Below are 15,891 nucleotides of genomic sequence, written 5' to 3' on the forward strand. Positions count from 1 at the left end.
CAACTAAGGGTCGTGCTCCTCTTGACCTGCTGCTCACAAAGAGGGAAGAATTGGAAGGGGAAGTAGAAGTGGGTGGCAACCTGGACAGCAGTGACCATGAGATGGTCGAGTTCAGGATCCTGACAAAAGGAAGAAAGGAGAGCAGCAGAATATGGACCCTGGACTTCAGAAAAGCAGACTTTGACTCCCTCAGGGAACTGATGGGCAGGATTCCCTGGGAGGCTAATATGAGGGGGAAAGGAGTCCAGGAGAGCTGGCTGTATTTTAAAGAAGCTTTATTGAGGGTGCAGGAACAAACCATCCCTTTGTGCAGAAAGAATAGCAAATATGGTAGGCGACTAGCTTGCCTTAACAGAGAAATCTTTGGTGAGCTTAAACACAAAAAGGAAGCTTGCAAGAAGTGGAAACTTGGACAGATGACTCGGGAGGAGTACAAAAATGTTGCTCGAGCATGCAGGGATATAGGCCAAAGCACAAATGGAGTTGCAGCTAGCAAGAGATGTGAAGGGTAACAAGAAGGGTTTCTACAGGTATGTTAGCAACAAGAAGGTCAGGGAAAGTGTGGGACCCTTATTGAATGGGGGTGGCAACCTAGTGACAGATGATGTGGAAAAAGTACTCAATGTTTTTTTTGCCTCAATCTTCACAGACAAGGTCAGCTTCCAGACTGCTGCACTGGGCAGCACAGTATGGAGAGGAGGTGAGCAGCCCGAAGTTGTGAAAGAACAGATTAACGACTATTTAGAAAAGCTGGACATGCACAAGTCCATGGGGATGGGTCTAATGCATCTGAGGGTGCTGAGGGAGTTGGCTGATGTGATTGCAGAGCCATTGGCCATTATCTTTGAAAATTTGTGGCGATGGGGGGAGATCCTGGACGATTGGAAAAAGGCAAATATAGTGCCCAACTTTTAAAAAGGGAAGAAGGAGAATCTGTGGAACTACAGACTGGTCAGCCTCACCTCAATCCCTGAAAAAATCATGGAGCAGGTCCTTAAGGAATCCATTTTGAAGCACTTGGAGGAGAGGAAGATGATCAGGAACAGTCCAACATGGATTCACCAAGGGCAAGTTATGCCTGACCAACCTGATTGCCTTCTATGATGAGATAACTGGCTCTGTGGATATGGGGTAAATGGTGGACGTGGTATTCCTTGACGTTAGCAAAGCTTTTGATACGGTCTCCCACATTATCCTTGCCAGCAAGTTAAAGAAGTATGGATAGGATGAATGGACTATAAGGTGGCTAGAAAGCTGGCTAGATCATCGGGCTCAATGGGTAGTGATCAATGGCTCGATGTCTCGTTGGCAGCTGGTATCAAGCGGAGTGCTCCAGGGGTCGGTCCTGGGGCCAGTTTTGTTCAACATCTTCATTAATGATCTGGATGATGGGATAGATTGCACCCTCAGTAAGTTTGCGCATGACACTAAGCTGTGGGGAGAGGTAGATATGCTGGAGGGTAGGGATAGGATCCAGAGTGACCTAGACAAATTGGAGGAGTGGGCCAAAAGAAATCTGATGAGGTTCCACAAGATCAAGTGCAGAGTCCTGCACTTAGGACGGAAGAATCCCATGCACTGCTACAGGCTGGGGACTGACTGGCTAAGCGGCAGTTCCGCAGAAAAGGACCTGGGGATTATAGTGGACAAGAAGCTGGATATGAGTCAAGAGTTTGCCCTTGTTGCCAAGAAGGCTAACAGCATATTGGGCTGCATTGGTGGGAGCATTGCCAGCAGATCGAGGGAAGTGATTATTCCCTTCTATTTGGCACTGGTGAGGCCACATCTGGAGTATTGTGTCCAGTTTTGGGCCCTCCACTGCAGAAGGGATGTGGAAAAATTGGAGAGAGTCCAGCGGAGGGCAACGAAAATGATTAGGGGGCTGGGGCACATGACTTAGGAGGAGAGGCTGAGGGAACTGGTCTTATTTAGTCTGCAGAAGAGAAGGGTGAGGGGGATTTGATAGCAGTCTTCAACTACCTGAAGGGGGGTTCTAAAGTGGATGGAGCTCAGCTGTTCTCAGTGATGGCAGATGACCGAACAAGGAGCAATCGTCTCAGGTTGCAGTGGGGGAGGTCCAGGTTGGATATTAGGAAACACTATTTCACTAGGAGGGTGATGAAGCCCTGGAATGGGTTACCTAGGGAGGTGGCGGACTCTCCATCCTTAGAGGTTTTTAAGGCCCAGCTTGACAAAGCCCTGGCTGGGATGGTTTAGTTGGGGATTGGTCCTGCTTTGAGCAGGGGGTTGGACTAGATGACCTCCTGAGGCCTTTTCCAACCCTAATCTTCTACGATTCTATGATCTATGTGCAACTTCACTTGAAGTCAAGGGAATTTTCAGATGTTCAGCTGTCTTCGAGATTTGGAAGACAATGCACCATTGTTTTAATTATTACAATATTAATTAGAAAATCAGTGGAAAAATATATTGTGATCATGTAATTTGACTGAATGATAATGTGTGCACATAAGGAGGTAGGGTTATAGTCACAGGCAACTTTTGGCAATGTCCATCTTTGGAGAGCTGAATTATGCAATTCTTGATTTTTTTTTTTAAAAGAGAAATACAGTATTTAATCTGTAGGATGCAACTATCTAGGCTTCTATACATATAATGTATATGTACACAAATTATCTGAATTCGGAATAACCAAAATGAATTTGTCCTCGAATCCAGAAATCACATGGAAACTAATTGTAGGAAGGCGTTTGTTATTCCTTGATAAATAGCGTTTACCTATCATAGGTTATACTAGTGCAAGAGTGGATTGGCCAGTAATATGCACATCCAGTGCACTGTTCCCGGGAGCTGTGCCTGGACTGACCCACCAAAGGTTGGAGAAGGTGCTGTGTGTGTGTCCAGCCTTCATCAGTTTCCATTAATTGTGTTGGTTAATGGTTCCCGTGTGCCCTCTGTTACCAGATTTGCCTGTTACTTTGGGGTATGCTCATTTATTAGGGTTACTCTTCTGTAATTCTATCAATGTACTACTTGTGTCACTTGTGTTCTCATACGGAGCTCTACTTCTCCCTTCAGCAAGTTCCCTCCCAATGGAGGTAGCCTGCAGGACCTAAGTTCCCCCGGGCTGGGTTCTTCCAGCCCCAGAATCACTCAATCACACACACACACACACACACACCTCCAGACGTGCTCTATTAATCAGCACTCCCAAGCTGACCCCTTATATGTCCCTGGACTCAACAGTCTGGGTCGAGCAGCACTTCCAAGCTGCCACCCTCATATGCCCCAGGTTCAGCACATCCCTATCCCCACTTTCACATTACAATTCTTCTGGTAGTAACGCACTTGATGAGCAAACCCTACAGGATTTTTGGGTGCTGCAGGGATCTTTAGCTTTAGCTGCACAGCGAATGGGGAAGCCAAAAACACCCATGGCGGGGGGGAGGGAGGGAGAGAGAGAGAGAGAGAGAGATTGAGAAGCAACCAGCATAACCATGAAAGTTATTTATTGCCAAGTAATAACCATACAAGGAGAGCCAAACAAAAAAACCAGTTATAATATTAAATTTAACTTAAATTTGATTTTTAAAGTCAGGTTTAGAAAGCTATAACTGATCACATAAGTCAGGGTCAGAAGGCTACACCTACAGAAAGAGCTGGGTTCTCACCACTCTGTGAAGCTTGAATGGAACAGGGTTCCCAGGTGTTGGTGGTAGCTCAGGGTTCGGAGTGCTGGAGACAGGCAGAGCCCCCAGCATGATCAGTCAGGAGAAGATGAAGTCCCAATGGAACTCATGCAGATTTGGATCCAGGCATCAGAGCACTTACTTGAGCGTGGGTAGGAGTTTTTGTAGGGAAAGAACAACGCTTCCAGGGAGAACACTAGATTTGTTTATGGGTAAACTGATGGCTCAAGAGAGTATACCAAAGTTTTGTTCAGGCTAGACAATAGGAACTGATTATTCCTGGCTATGGGCAGTGTTCCTTCAAGGGAGCTCACAATGCAATTAGGTAGCTTCAGTATTTTGGATACCAATCAAGGATTTATTACTAGAGTTGGTCTGATAACTGCTGAGCTGGGTGTGTGCAGGCGTGGGTTCATTAACATCTGGAGCAGAGATCCCCCATGATGCAGTGCTTCCCTGCTTTTCTGGTCCCAGAGTTCCGTGCGGTTCTTGCCTTGGAATCTCCGTTCTCCATTCTGTATGCTAATAGAGAGGCCTCCCTGTCCCACCTTTGACGCAGATGAGGCTAGGGGAGTTTCCTTAACCCTGTCCCCCTTGTCCCAGGGGTTTAGGTGTGTCTCCCACGGCCTTCTCATTGGTTTCTGTAAGTCCTTCTTCTGATTGGCTTTGGCTCAAGCAGAGGCTTGGGGGTGGGGGGAAGGTCTTTCATGAGTCAGACAGGCTGGGTTCTGGGCCTTGGTTCCCCAAGAGCACAGAGCTGATAGGTAACACCTCATTTGCGGAACAAAGGGTGCTGGAATCACTTCACTTGAACATTTAACCTTGCAATGGTTTGGTTCTCTAGTGTAGATGGTGTGACACTGCACCCCATATTTTCCATAGTGATATTCTGATATGGTTATAGCATAATTATGATGCATTTTATGCAAGATCAGTCATGTGAGGTGTCATTGGCAAAGTCATGACTTGCTGAATAGGGTAATCCTGTTCGTATGCATGTATCATTTTTGCATCTGAAGTTATGAATATTGACTCTGCATCTGTATTTCAAATGTAGTTATACTGGGGGAACACCCACTAGACAAGATACTTTCAAACTAGATAGTGGGTGGGGAAGGACCTTTTTCAGGGCAATGGGCCATTAGGGAAAAACAATAGGCCTTAAGAGAAGATTATCTCCCACATGGGGAGCCTTCCTGAGAATACTACAGACAGCCTGTGAGTGATTGCTGCTATGACTTGACAAGGATCTGTGATCAGACCACATAACTCTAGACTCCATCTTGGAATGTTAGTATTTTTCCACAGCGGTGTCTGGGAACCAAAGCTTTGAAACAAAGTGTTCTTGCCATATGCAAAAGCTGTATAAGGCAGGGAGTGACATCATCTGTGGTTCTTCACTCCCCATACAAGAAGACTCTGGGAAACACCTGAGGAACAAAGATTGAACTGGGGGAAGTGCTAGACCCAAGCTAACAGCATTTCTAGTCTGTGAATGAAACACCTGGGGATTCCAAGCTGTAAAGCAAGTGTAGCTTGCCCCTTAAGAATCTGCAGCCAGTTTGTATCCTCTCTTAGGGTGAGAATCTGCTAATGCATATCCAATCTATTTAGTATATTATGCTTAATTTGTGGGTTTTTTTGTTTGTTTATTTGCTAGGTAATCTGCTTTGATCTGTTTGCTATCACTTAAAATCTATCTTTTGTAGTTAATAAAGTTGTTTTTGCTTTATCTAAACCAGTAAGTTGGAGTGATGTGTATGGGAATCATAGCTCAGGGGCAAAGGCTGTTGCATATTCCTCTCCACATGGAAGAGGGGGGTGAACTTTATGGGTTTATGCCATACAGTTCTCTGTGCAGTACACGACAGTATAATTTTGGGTTTATACTTCAGAGGGGATGCATGCATGGGGAGCTGGGAGTTGCCTTGGCTGTAGCCATCCTATGCAGGGGCTGGTCAGAGAGCCTGCATGTAACTGCAGGTGGGTGTGGCCCTACCTGTATGAAGGCTGGTTAAAGTGCAGGTTCGAGGGCTTTGTAGCTTGTCACAGCAGTACAGTGTGAGAGGGAGCCCAGGCTGGTGGGTCAGGGGGCTCAGTGGTACCCCAGTTCCAAGTGGCACACCGGGGGAAACCTGTCACAGATGGATCTAGAGAGAGAAGAGGAGAGAATTTGAGACTAGGATTTCAAAAATCTTCCAGCCTTTTGTTTAGGTGCAGCACGTACAGGAAATGTCAGATGTAAATTTTCTGTGTATAATCACCCTCTCTTTTCTCTCCTTCACCCTGTTCTAGGCTTACTTCTCTTTCCTCTGCCCCATTTTGCAGTGCCCTTTGGCTGAGCTGAGAATGTTTACAGAATTCATTCTATGTCGGGTACAGGTGTGGAGCCGGTAAGGGTACAGTGATTTGTCAAATGACAAAAGATACTATGAGATTAATTCTATTCCATTCTTATTTTATTCATGTGAGTGTCTCTATTCAGTTGCACAGGCAGGAGTAACAGCAAGCTTTCCTATGCAAATACACACGCTTCCTCGCCAATGTGCATGACCTGTAGGGACCACATCCATGCATATAAAGAGAGCTCAGCAACACTATCCCTTCTATCCTTTAGCCTCTCGGCTGAGATCGCTAGCAATGGGGAAAAATGTGGCAGAGCCACGTAGGAGTAGCAATAGGGTAGAAGGCTGATTATTTCTGGACTTGACTTGGTTTGCACGTTGCATGCATGCATGGTTGCTGATTTCTGACATGACATAACTCCCTAGATCTCAGCCTATCTTGGATACGTATGACCCAGCATTGGATGGGGAGGACTGGTGTGTTTGGGATGCCTGACTAGAGGGGAGTGGCAATGAGTCAAGCTCCGTCTACACAATCACAAACCCCACCCGTGCTCTCAGAGAAGATACACATTTTCTCCATTAAGATCAGTGGCAAATTAGTTATCATTGCCGTGTGTGTGTCTCTCTCTCTCCCTGTGGATTTGGGCAGGCAGCCTTTGGAGTTACATTGGGAATTTTTTGTTGCCAGCAGTGCTACAAACTGGATTCCTTTTATTTTTAATGACAACATACATTCTGCAGAAGCTGCTATGGTGGGTCCCCAAAGCAGTCCCAGTCTGTATCCTTGGGTGTACTGGGTCATGCGCCAACCCTGATGTATGCCCCCTCAAACGAAGTGTGTGTGTGTGTGTGTGTGTGTGTGTACACGCGCACACACATGCAATACCTAAAAATGCCCCAAAAGAGGGTTTTTCTAAAGCTTCTTGACCCCTTTGTATCATCGTTAAGGTAGAAGACTTAAATGGATGAGTTTCTATCACTCCCCTGTCTTGTCTGTAACATAATAAAATAGTTCTTGTTGCCATGGCAACATGAGGAAACTGGCATCTGGCGTGGGAATACCTAGCCTCTCTAGAGCAGCTTGTCTCCTGCAGGCTGCCAGGGCCCCACGCTCACAGCAGACTGCAGTTTCCCTTCTTTTATGACTTGTTACCTTGCTGCTCAGAGTTAATTGAATTTGCATGCTGGAGATGGGCCACTGGGGGGAGGAAAATGGATTCTGAACAGCACTGTTTTCTGGGTCACCTGGGATAACCGATTTGCTGTAGATCAGGACCCAGCAGCCAGATGAAGCAGCTTTCCCTTTTTTGCTTTGGTGTAGGATCTTGGTGGTAACTTCCTGTTGCAAAGAGACTGGCAGCATGTTTGCTCTATAAATAAGGAGTGGCCTGGCCATATGTGTTGCTATAGCAGCAACAATGAGATTCAGACCCTGAATGACAACTGCATATCCTACTTCTTAGTTTCAACGTTCCTTGATTGTACTCACGCTGTCTTCCTTACTCCCTGCCTCACCTGCTGTCCACTATAAATGTATAGCAAACCCACACAAACAAAAGGCAGCTTCTTACGCAGGGGGTTGATCAATATCCATGGTGTAGCCTTGCAGAGTCAATTCAACTACAAGGAAAGGAGCTCAAGTCTACTCTGCCTCGTATATCAAACTCTCAGCTTATGGCTCTGGCAGTGTTGCCATCTGTCACCATTTCATTGCCAGTCTCTCATTATTTGGTGTTTTCCCTTTAAAGCCTCAGGTCCTAGAGTTGAGGTAATATGGGATAGATAAAGCATAGTTACATGCTTTAATTTTTAAAAAAATGAAGGTTTGTTTCTAGCCTTCATAGCCACAGATACCAGCTTGAAAATGTGACTGGAAAGTCCCTCAAAGTCTCTGAAAGCAGAAAGCAAAGAAAAAGGGTCCAGCATTTATCATTATTTAAAATCTCATGACTTTTTGAGGTTTGACTTATGATTTTGAAGGCTGAGGGGTTGACAGTCCTGTAGAATCTTTATTACCAGTGATAAGGGATATGGTGGAAGGTGCCTAGCTTGACTTCTAGATTGCAGGCTATGAGAAAGCGTGTTGATGTAAACTGAACCCACATGAGCTTGGAGTCATTAAGCAAGAATAAATGCACCAACAGTCTTCTCAAGTATAATTGCGCTTTAACTTGCACACCGCCATTTACATGCAGTTGTAAACCTTTGTTTTGGGCATGATCTGTAAAGACTTTTGCTACAGTGCAGGCTGTTATCTCAGTCTCCATGTCCTTCAGTGCCCTGCTATTGGGCATGCTATTGCCATTATGGAGTGGGGTGGCACTTTTACAGGTCTAGCTCTTAGGGATAGAAAGATTCATAGATTCATAGATATTTAGGTCAGAAGGGACCATTATGATCATCTAGTCTGACCTCCTGCACAACGCAGGCCACAGAATTTCACCCACCACTCCTACAAAAAAAAACCTCACACCTATATCTGTGCTATTGAAGTCCTCAAATTGTAGTTTAAAGACCTCAAGGAGCAGAGAATCCTCCAGCAAGTGACCCGTGCCCCATGCTACAGAGGAAGGCGAAAAACCTCCAGGGCCTCTTCCAATCTGCCCTGGAGGAAAATTCCTTCCCGACCCCAAATATGGCGATCAGCTAAACCCTGAGCATATGGGCAAGATTCATCAGCCAGATACTACAGAAAATTCTTTCCCAGGTAACTTGGATCTTACCCCATCTAAAACCCATCACAGGCCATTGGGCCTATATACCATGAATATTTAATTACCAAAACCATGTTATCCCATCATACCATCTCCTCCATAAACTTATCGAGTTTAATCTTAAAGCAAGATAGATCTTTTGCCCCCACTACTTCCCTCGGAAGGCTATTCCAAAACTTCACTCCTCTGATGGTTAGAAACCTTCGTCTAATTTCTAATCTAAATTTCCTAGTGGCCAGTTTATATCCATTTGTTCTTGTGTCCACATTGGTACTGAGTTTAAATAATTCCTCTCCCTCTCTGGTATTTATCCCTCTGATATATTTATAGAGAGCAATCATATCTCCCCTCAGCCTTCTTTTAGTTAGGCTAAACAAGCCAAGCTCCCTGAGTCTCCTTTCATAAGACAAGTTTTCCATTCCTTGGATCATCCTAGTAGCCCTTCTCTGTACCTGTTCCAGTTTGAATTCATCCTTCTTAAACATGGGAGACCAGAACTGCACACAGTACTCCAGGTGAGGTCTCACCAGTGCCTTATATAACGGTACTAAAACCTCCTTATCCCTACTGGAAATACCTCTCCTGATGCATCCCAAGACGACATTAGCTTTTTTCACAGCCATATCACATTGGCAGCTCATAGTCATCCTATGATCAACCAATACTCCAAGGTCCTTTTCCTCCTCCGTTACTTCTAGTTGATGCGTCCCTAGCTTATAACTAAAATTCTTGTTATTAATCCCTAAATGCATGACCTTACACTTCTCACTATTAAATTTCATCCTATTCCTATTACTCCAGTTGAAGTGTGGCTGAGGGGCCTGTTGTGGTCCAGGTGAAAATCCCTTAGGATTCAGCCATGTAGGAACAGGCCGTGCTTGGTACATATTTAATTGTTATTTCAAAAGCTTCGATCACTATTGCCTAACATTCCTGATGACTTGCAAAAGGAAGCCACTAACTTGTGTCAGCATTCCATGCAGCTTCTTGAAAGAACTTTGCACCGGGTTTCCAGCAAACATGAGCCAGAATACAGTGGGGCCAGGCAAAATGCTGCTTGGTTGCTTCTTGAAGCAAGGTTTGAATCCAGTGCCTTCCATACTACAGCACTCACCTCAGCCCCTGGAGCTAAAGTAGTCATTTCTTTTACTTGTCAGCAACAGTAGTCGCTCATCCTCCTACATTGTCCAGCCATGACAGGGGAACACACACCACTCATTCAAGCTGTAGGCTATGCTGACACCTTCTTTTGAAAAAAATACCCTTTGACCGAGGAGAGGCAAGTATCAATCACCCCTTATACCTATGTGGCAAATAAGGACAACAGAGGTTTCACAAGGTCATCAGTGGTAGAGCCAGCAATAGAATTCCAGTCCCTCCATATAGAATCAACCCTTACCCACACCGCATCTTGTTACATTTAGACCAAACCTTTGTGCTTGGCTTCGCAATCTGAAAACTGACCTCCCCAGAGCCCCGTGAGAGGCTCAGCTGAGTTGGCCTGGCACGTAGCTGTATGCACTGCTGGATTAAGGTATAAATTAACTAAGCTACAGTTTAGGGCCTCGCAATATGAGGGGCCTCTAAAAAAGAAAAAACTGACTTCATTTCAAGTTTTATCAAAATCGGTTGATAAATAAAGGAGATATGGGAAAAAGAAGATTCTCTCTCTCTCTCTCTCTCTTTCTGTATATAGATATTTTCATTCAAATATGACAAAAATATACACATCTGGCTACACCAATACCCTTATCCTACCCTAACCCTTCACTAATTGTTCATTATTGACAGGCAGGAGGCCAGGGGTGAGATAAACGATAATTGCACTTGTAAAATTTAGTATTTCTATGAGTAAGTCTGCTATCAGTCTCCTAAGGCAGCATTTTGGTGGCCAGCTACTGGTAAAATTCTGACCGTGCCTTCATAACTTATTTAAATAAATAAATAATCTCACCGCTGATAAAATTGGGGGAAAATGTGAGGTCGGAGATGCCAGTGTCGTGCAGCAATCCTGCCAAGCTCAGACTCGTACGTTAGTGTGTTCTTTCTTCTTTTGATCTGTACATACGGCGCTTTCTGCTTCATGCACTATCCATACTTCACATGATTGACTTTTCAGGTGATCATCTTATGGAGTTGGGTCGAGTGGATCTTGAGGAGGATAAATTTGTGTTGGCTTCCCTCCGTCAGTTTCAAGAACCTTCACAGTAAATATTAGAGAGTGCTGATGAAAGGATAAATAGAGGGGTTTGAAAGAAATGAAGAAATGCATATATATCAAAATATTCTGAGTACTTGCTGAGCAAGTTATTTCAAACTATGTGCATATATGGTTTATAGGCTATTAAAGCCTATAATATTCAATATATTTGCTTGAATATAGGCTAGTTTTTCTCACTTTCTCAATGCTGTCTAGAGATTACCAGTCTTTCTTTTGCTGGTAAATTATTTCTTTCTCTTTGTGCGTATAGCTTGTTGTCACTCTGTGTGTCCGAGGTGTTTACTCAAGATTAATGAGTGGGCCTGCGGGAGACAGAGGACAGAGAATTGAATGCAAAGAGAGATGTTTGCTTAGAAAAATGGCTGGGATTTTCTGCTCTGCGGGTTTGGAGCACATAAGATAATATTTTATTCTAGGTAGTATGCTATGTAAAAAATCTTACATAGACTTATAAATCACATATCCTATGCATAAGACATTGTATTTTTATAGTATGGCAAAAGAAAAATCCCAACAATTCATTGTTTCGTAGCAAAAATTAAATTGGAATAAACATTTGTAAATATACTTTATATATAGTCTGGATAAACTTTTTGTATTTCCCTAACAAAATTAATCAAACATTTTTTCATTTATGAAAAGATGGATAATTTTCCTTACTCATGATGTAAAAAAAAATTATATATCCTCTCTTCTTTTCCTGTGAGAACATAGACAAAATAGCACTAACTTTCACAGAAATATCCTGGTAAAATAACACAGTTTTTTGGCATATATATAATAAAGAATATTTGTTATTGTATAGATATATAAATCTCAATATTTATAATATACAATTCATTTTTTACTGGTTTCATTAAAAACTTTCTGCTACTAATTTTAGTACCAATATTAGGTAATTCAGCATAACCTTCTATAAAAACAAAACAAATCAATTTATTGGAAAACTACAATCTGCAAACAATTTTCAGATAGTTTGCTACTTACCTGGGTATAATTCATATTAGGGCTGTCAAGCAATTAAAAAAATTAATTACATTATTAATCGTGCTGTTAAACAATAATAGAATACCATTTATTTAAATATTTTGGATGTTTTCTACAGTTTCAAATATATTGATTTCAATTACAACACAGAATACCAAGTGTACAGTGCTCACTTTATATTTATTTTTTATTACAAATATTTGTACTGTAAAAAAATAAAAGAAATTGTATTTTTCAATTCACCTAATACAAGTACTGTAGTGCAATCTCTTTATCATGAAAGTTGAACTTACAAACGTAGAATTATGTACAAAAATTACTGCATTCAAAAATAAAACAACGTAAAACTTTGGAGCCTGCAAGTCCACTCAGTACTACTTCAGCCAATCACTCAGACAAACAAGTTTGGTTACAATTTGCAGGAGATAATGCTGCCCACTTCTTGTTTACAATGTCATCTGAAAGTGAGAACAGGTGTTCACATGGCACTGTGGTAGCCGCCGTTGCAAGATATTTACGTGCCAGATGCGCTAAAGATTCATATGTCCCTTCGTGCTTCAACCACCATTCCAGAGGACATTTGGGGAGCAAAAGGGGCAGTGACGTTAAAGTGCCGCTGTGGTAGCACTTTAACGTTGGCTGCCTACGAGCCGGTGCCGGCAGCCACGTCTTCGGTACACCGTGCCTACCCGTACCGGCCCACTCCCACATCTGACGGCACTTCAGGTTCTTCAACCTTGGGTCGAGTGCTGTAGCTATTTTTAGAAATCTCACATTAGTACCTTCTTTGTGTTTGTCAAATCTGCTGTGAAAGTGTTCTTAAGTGTTCTTCCCCACCACCACCATGTCGTATAGTTTCCACTAACACTTGCCTTTCCAACTGTCTCCCCCCAGGTGGATGCAGTGCGGGTGTATGTGAAGAGTGACTCGGAGGACCTGCAGTATCCCATCCTGTTTGTAGTTCGCCAGCAGAAGGGGGTCCTGTCATGGCAAGTCCCTCTGATTTTTCGAGGCCTGTAAGTGACAGAGATTCTCTTTGCAGTTTGTAACAGGCCCTCCTTTCCCAGTTGCTAAATCTCACCATTTTACTGTAAATCTGGGAATGCTTGGTGCGGTGGCTTGTTTAAGTTTCCCATGGTCTCACAATTGCTGGCATCCAACTTGTGAATTTCTCTTGGTCAAAATGATTGACATTTCCCATTAGCAAGGTAAATTGAACAGATTGATTCAATTTAGCAGTGCCCGGTTTCCAAAGTGTATGTGCAGAGCATCCTGGCCCCTGGCTCTCCGGTTGGCAGCACTGCCAACTGGCCATGCTATGGGCTACTCACAGTTGGCAGACAGCCTCTACACTTCCTCTTCTTATTCACCAGCACACACTCTTCTCCCCCTCATCCCTCGAATGCTGTGCAAAATAGGACATGCTGAGAAATACAGGGGAGACGCTTCTCAAAAGCATCAAGCTATGTCCTCAGGCATTTCAGTCTGAGATTCACACACCACACCTGTTTTACAGCTAGTTGGAGGGGTGTAGTTAAATAATTCTTGGCTCTTGTCAAGATTTTCCTGTATCTGGCTTCATGAGCCAGGGGAGCAGATGGTAGGCTGGGACACCCAGAATAAGTCACTACAGTTGCAGGAGGGAACATTTCTGCAATGGTTGGTGAACCTGCCTCTGTGATCCACCAAGTCCTGCAGAGCATCCAGTTGATAAACTGTGAGAGGAGGGGCCTATAACTGGTACATGCATCCCATCACTAGCATTTGCACAACTCAGGGACTGTAATTGTTCCTAACCAGAGATCTCCAGCACACCTCAACCACATGATGCTGCAGCACACAATGGGTAGGCAGGTGCGCCTCCACCACCAAACTAGTTTCCAACTGACTGGTGGCAATCTGGGGTTAAGCTTCCAAATGCTAATCCCCATTCAATTCTCCTTGCTGAGGCAGGCTCTGAGGCACTGCAGCGTCAGGGAAAACTCAGTGGAGTTCCAGGGAAGTGGCCTTGCAAAGCCTGAGGTTCTGAAGCCACTGCTGGTCATCCAGGGTCTGTCTAAATAACTGTCTGCTAGAATAAAAAGAAAAGGAGGACTTGTGGCACCTTAGAGACTAACCAATTTATTTGAGCATAAGCTTTCGTGAGCTACAGCTCATTTCATCGGATGCATTCACGAAAGCTAATGCTCAAATAAATTGGTTAGTCTCTAAGGTGCCACAAGTACTCCTTTTCTTTTTGCAAATACAGACTAACACGGCTGCTACTCTGAAATCTGCTAGAATAGAAGGAGGGTGATTTTCTGTTCCATTTTATTTGGTGGCTGTTGGCTTTTTTCCCTTTTGGCTGCTGTAGTTACCAGAGGACCTACAACTACCAGGAAGTGAGCCGTACACTCTGCCCTTCAGAACCCACGCCTGAGATGGGACCTTCTGAGCAGATCATATTTGTAGACGTGGCTTCCATGGCGTTGTTTGATATTAAGTATGAGCTGCTGGTCACGAGGCTCAAGAGCTTCCAACTCATGTAAGCAGGATTATGAACATATGCAAGTGGGATTGGAGTGTGTGTGTGTTCATACAGGGTGGAAACTGCTCCCACTCACATCTAGGTAGATACAAGCATAGTGTCTTCAATTATGCTCTCTTCACATCCTAGGGGTAGCCAACACCTGATTCAGACTAAGGTGAAATCTGCCCATAATGCGCCTCAATAGCTATGCACTGTTGTGTGGGTAGGGGATTCCTTCCTGACTGATGACCTGGGGCCCTGAAGCATGAGGTCTGCTTACTTCTGTGGAAACCTGAGCAAAACATTCTCCTGTCCTCTACCGAAATCCATCCCCAGTCTGACTCCATGACCTTCTGCACTATTTTTTCTTTAGTTTAAACTGAGCTTGGAGTTTGTCATTGTGCAATAGGTGCTGACTGGCTGGGTCCTCTAGCTGAGCACTCTATCAGGAGCCCGCTCATTTATTTCTCACAAGACATAGGGAGTCAGGACATATCCTTGGGATCAGTGCTCAGAGGGGAGCTCCTTCCAATGTGTGTGGGGTGGGAAAGGATCAGTTGCTTTGGTAGCAGGGTTCCCTGCACCTTCCTGAGCATGATTCCTGGAGGTGTGGGGGGATTTGAGTGGAAATGGGATAGGCAATGGGAAGGAAGCATATCTTTCTCTGACACTTGCTGGGACAGCCAGAGGTGGTATTATGGTTCCAATGGAAAGTTACCGGCAGGGGCTCTGCTCCATGAGGGAATCCCCAGCAGAGCAGCTCCGATGAACCTGTGCTGGCAGAGAGGGGGCATAGAGCCAGAGGACTTCTATGCAGACGGCCCTGTGCCCCGATGGAGCTCTGAGATCTGAGGGGTTTGTGGACTAGCTATCCTGCTTTCTTCTGTAGGCTGGGGTTAGGGGGGAAGTCCCCAATCCCACATATGCAAGCTGTGGCCATTTCTTGGCCCTTGCATGTGTATGTCTGCAGAGGGGGGCACAATTTAGACTAGGATTATTTTCAGCACTACTGCTGTCAGATGGGCTGATGCAGGGGGAGGGAGATGCAAGGCCAAATGGGGAGGAGCCTGCTGGGACTGTTAGGGGTACATATCTGAGCGCAACAGGAACAGCAGTGACATTGATTGAGAAACCCCCAAAACTTCTAATGGTTCCCACCAAATCTCTTCGGTAGAAGGATCTTAGAATCTAGACTGTAGGCTGTCACAGCTAATGGTGTGGAGGGACCTGGCACCACTGGGATCTGTGAGTGCAGGAAGGCATTTTCCCATTGTAGCTGGCCACTTGGTTCTGGAGGGCGTGTCTGGAGATTTAATTTTGACTGTTGGGAACACCTGCAGGCATAAGCAATCCATCCTGGCCACTGGCCTGACAGGTCAGGCTGCTCAAACGGTTAGAAACCAAGATGTAGAGAGCCATGCCTAGTGGCTGGAACAGTGGTAGTCAGGTCTAGTGGTCAGTG

The 15,891-nt window shown here is 44.4% G+C and overlaps 1 protein-coding gene across 1 annotated transcript in view; it reads left to right on the plus strand.

Annotated features, from left to right (window-relative positions):
* Positions 1–15,891, plus strand: part of SIDT1 (SID1 transmembrane family member 1) — an 86,902-nt gene that overhangs the window by 22,099 nt on the left and 48,912 nt on the right. The window contains 2 exon segments of the mRNA XM_077823065.1: positions 12,815–12,936; positions 14,274–14,444. Coding sequence (XP_077679191.1) covers positions 12,815–12,936; positions 14,274–14,444 — 293 coding nt within the window.

Source organism: Eretmochelys imbricata, chromosome 1 (assembly GCF_965152235.1).
Source record: "Eretmochelys imbricata isolate rEreImb1 chromosome 1, rEreImb1.hap1, whole genome shotgun sequence".
NCBI lineage: Eukaryota > Metazoa > Chordata > Testudines > Cheloniidae > Eretmochelys > Eretmochelys imbricata.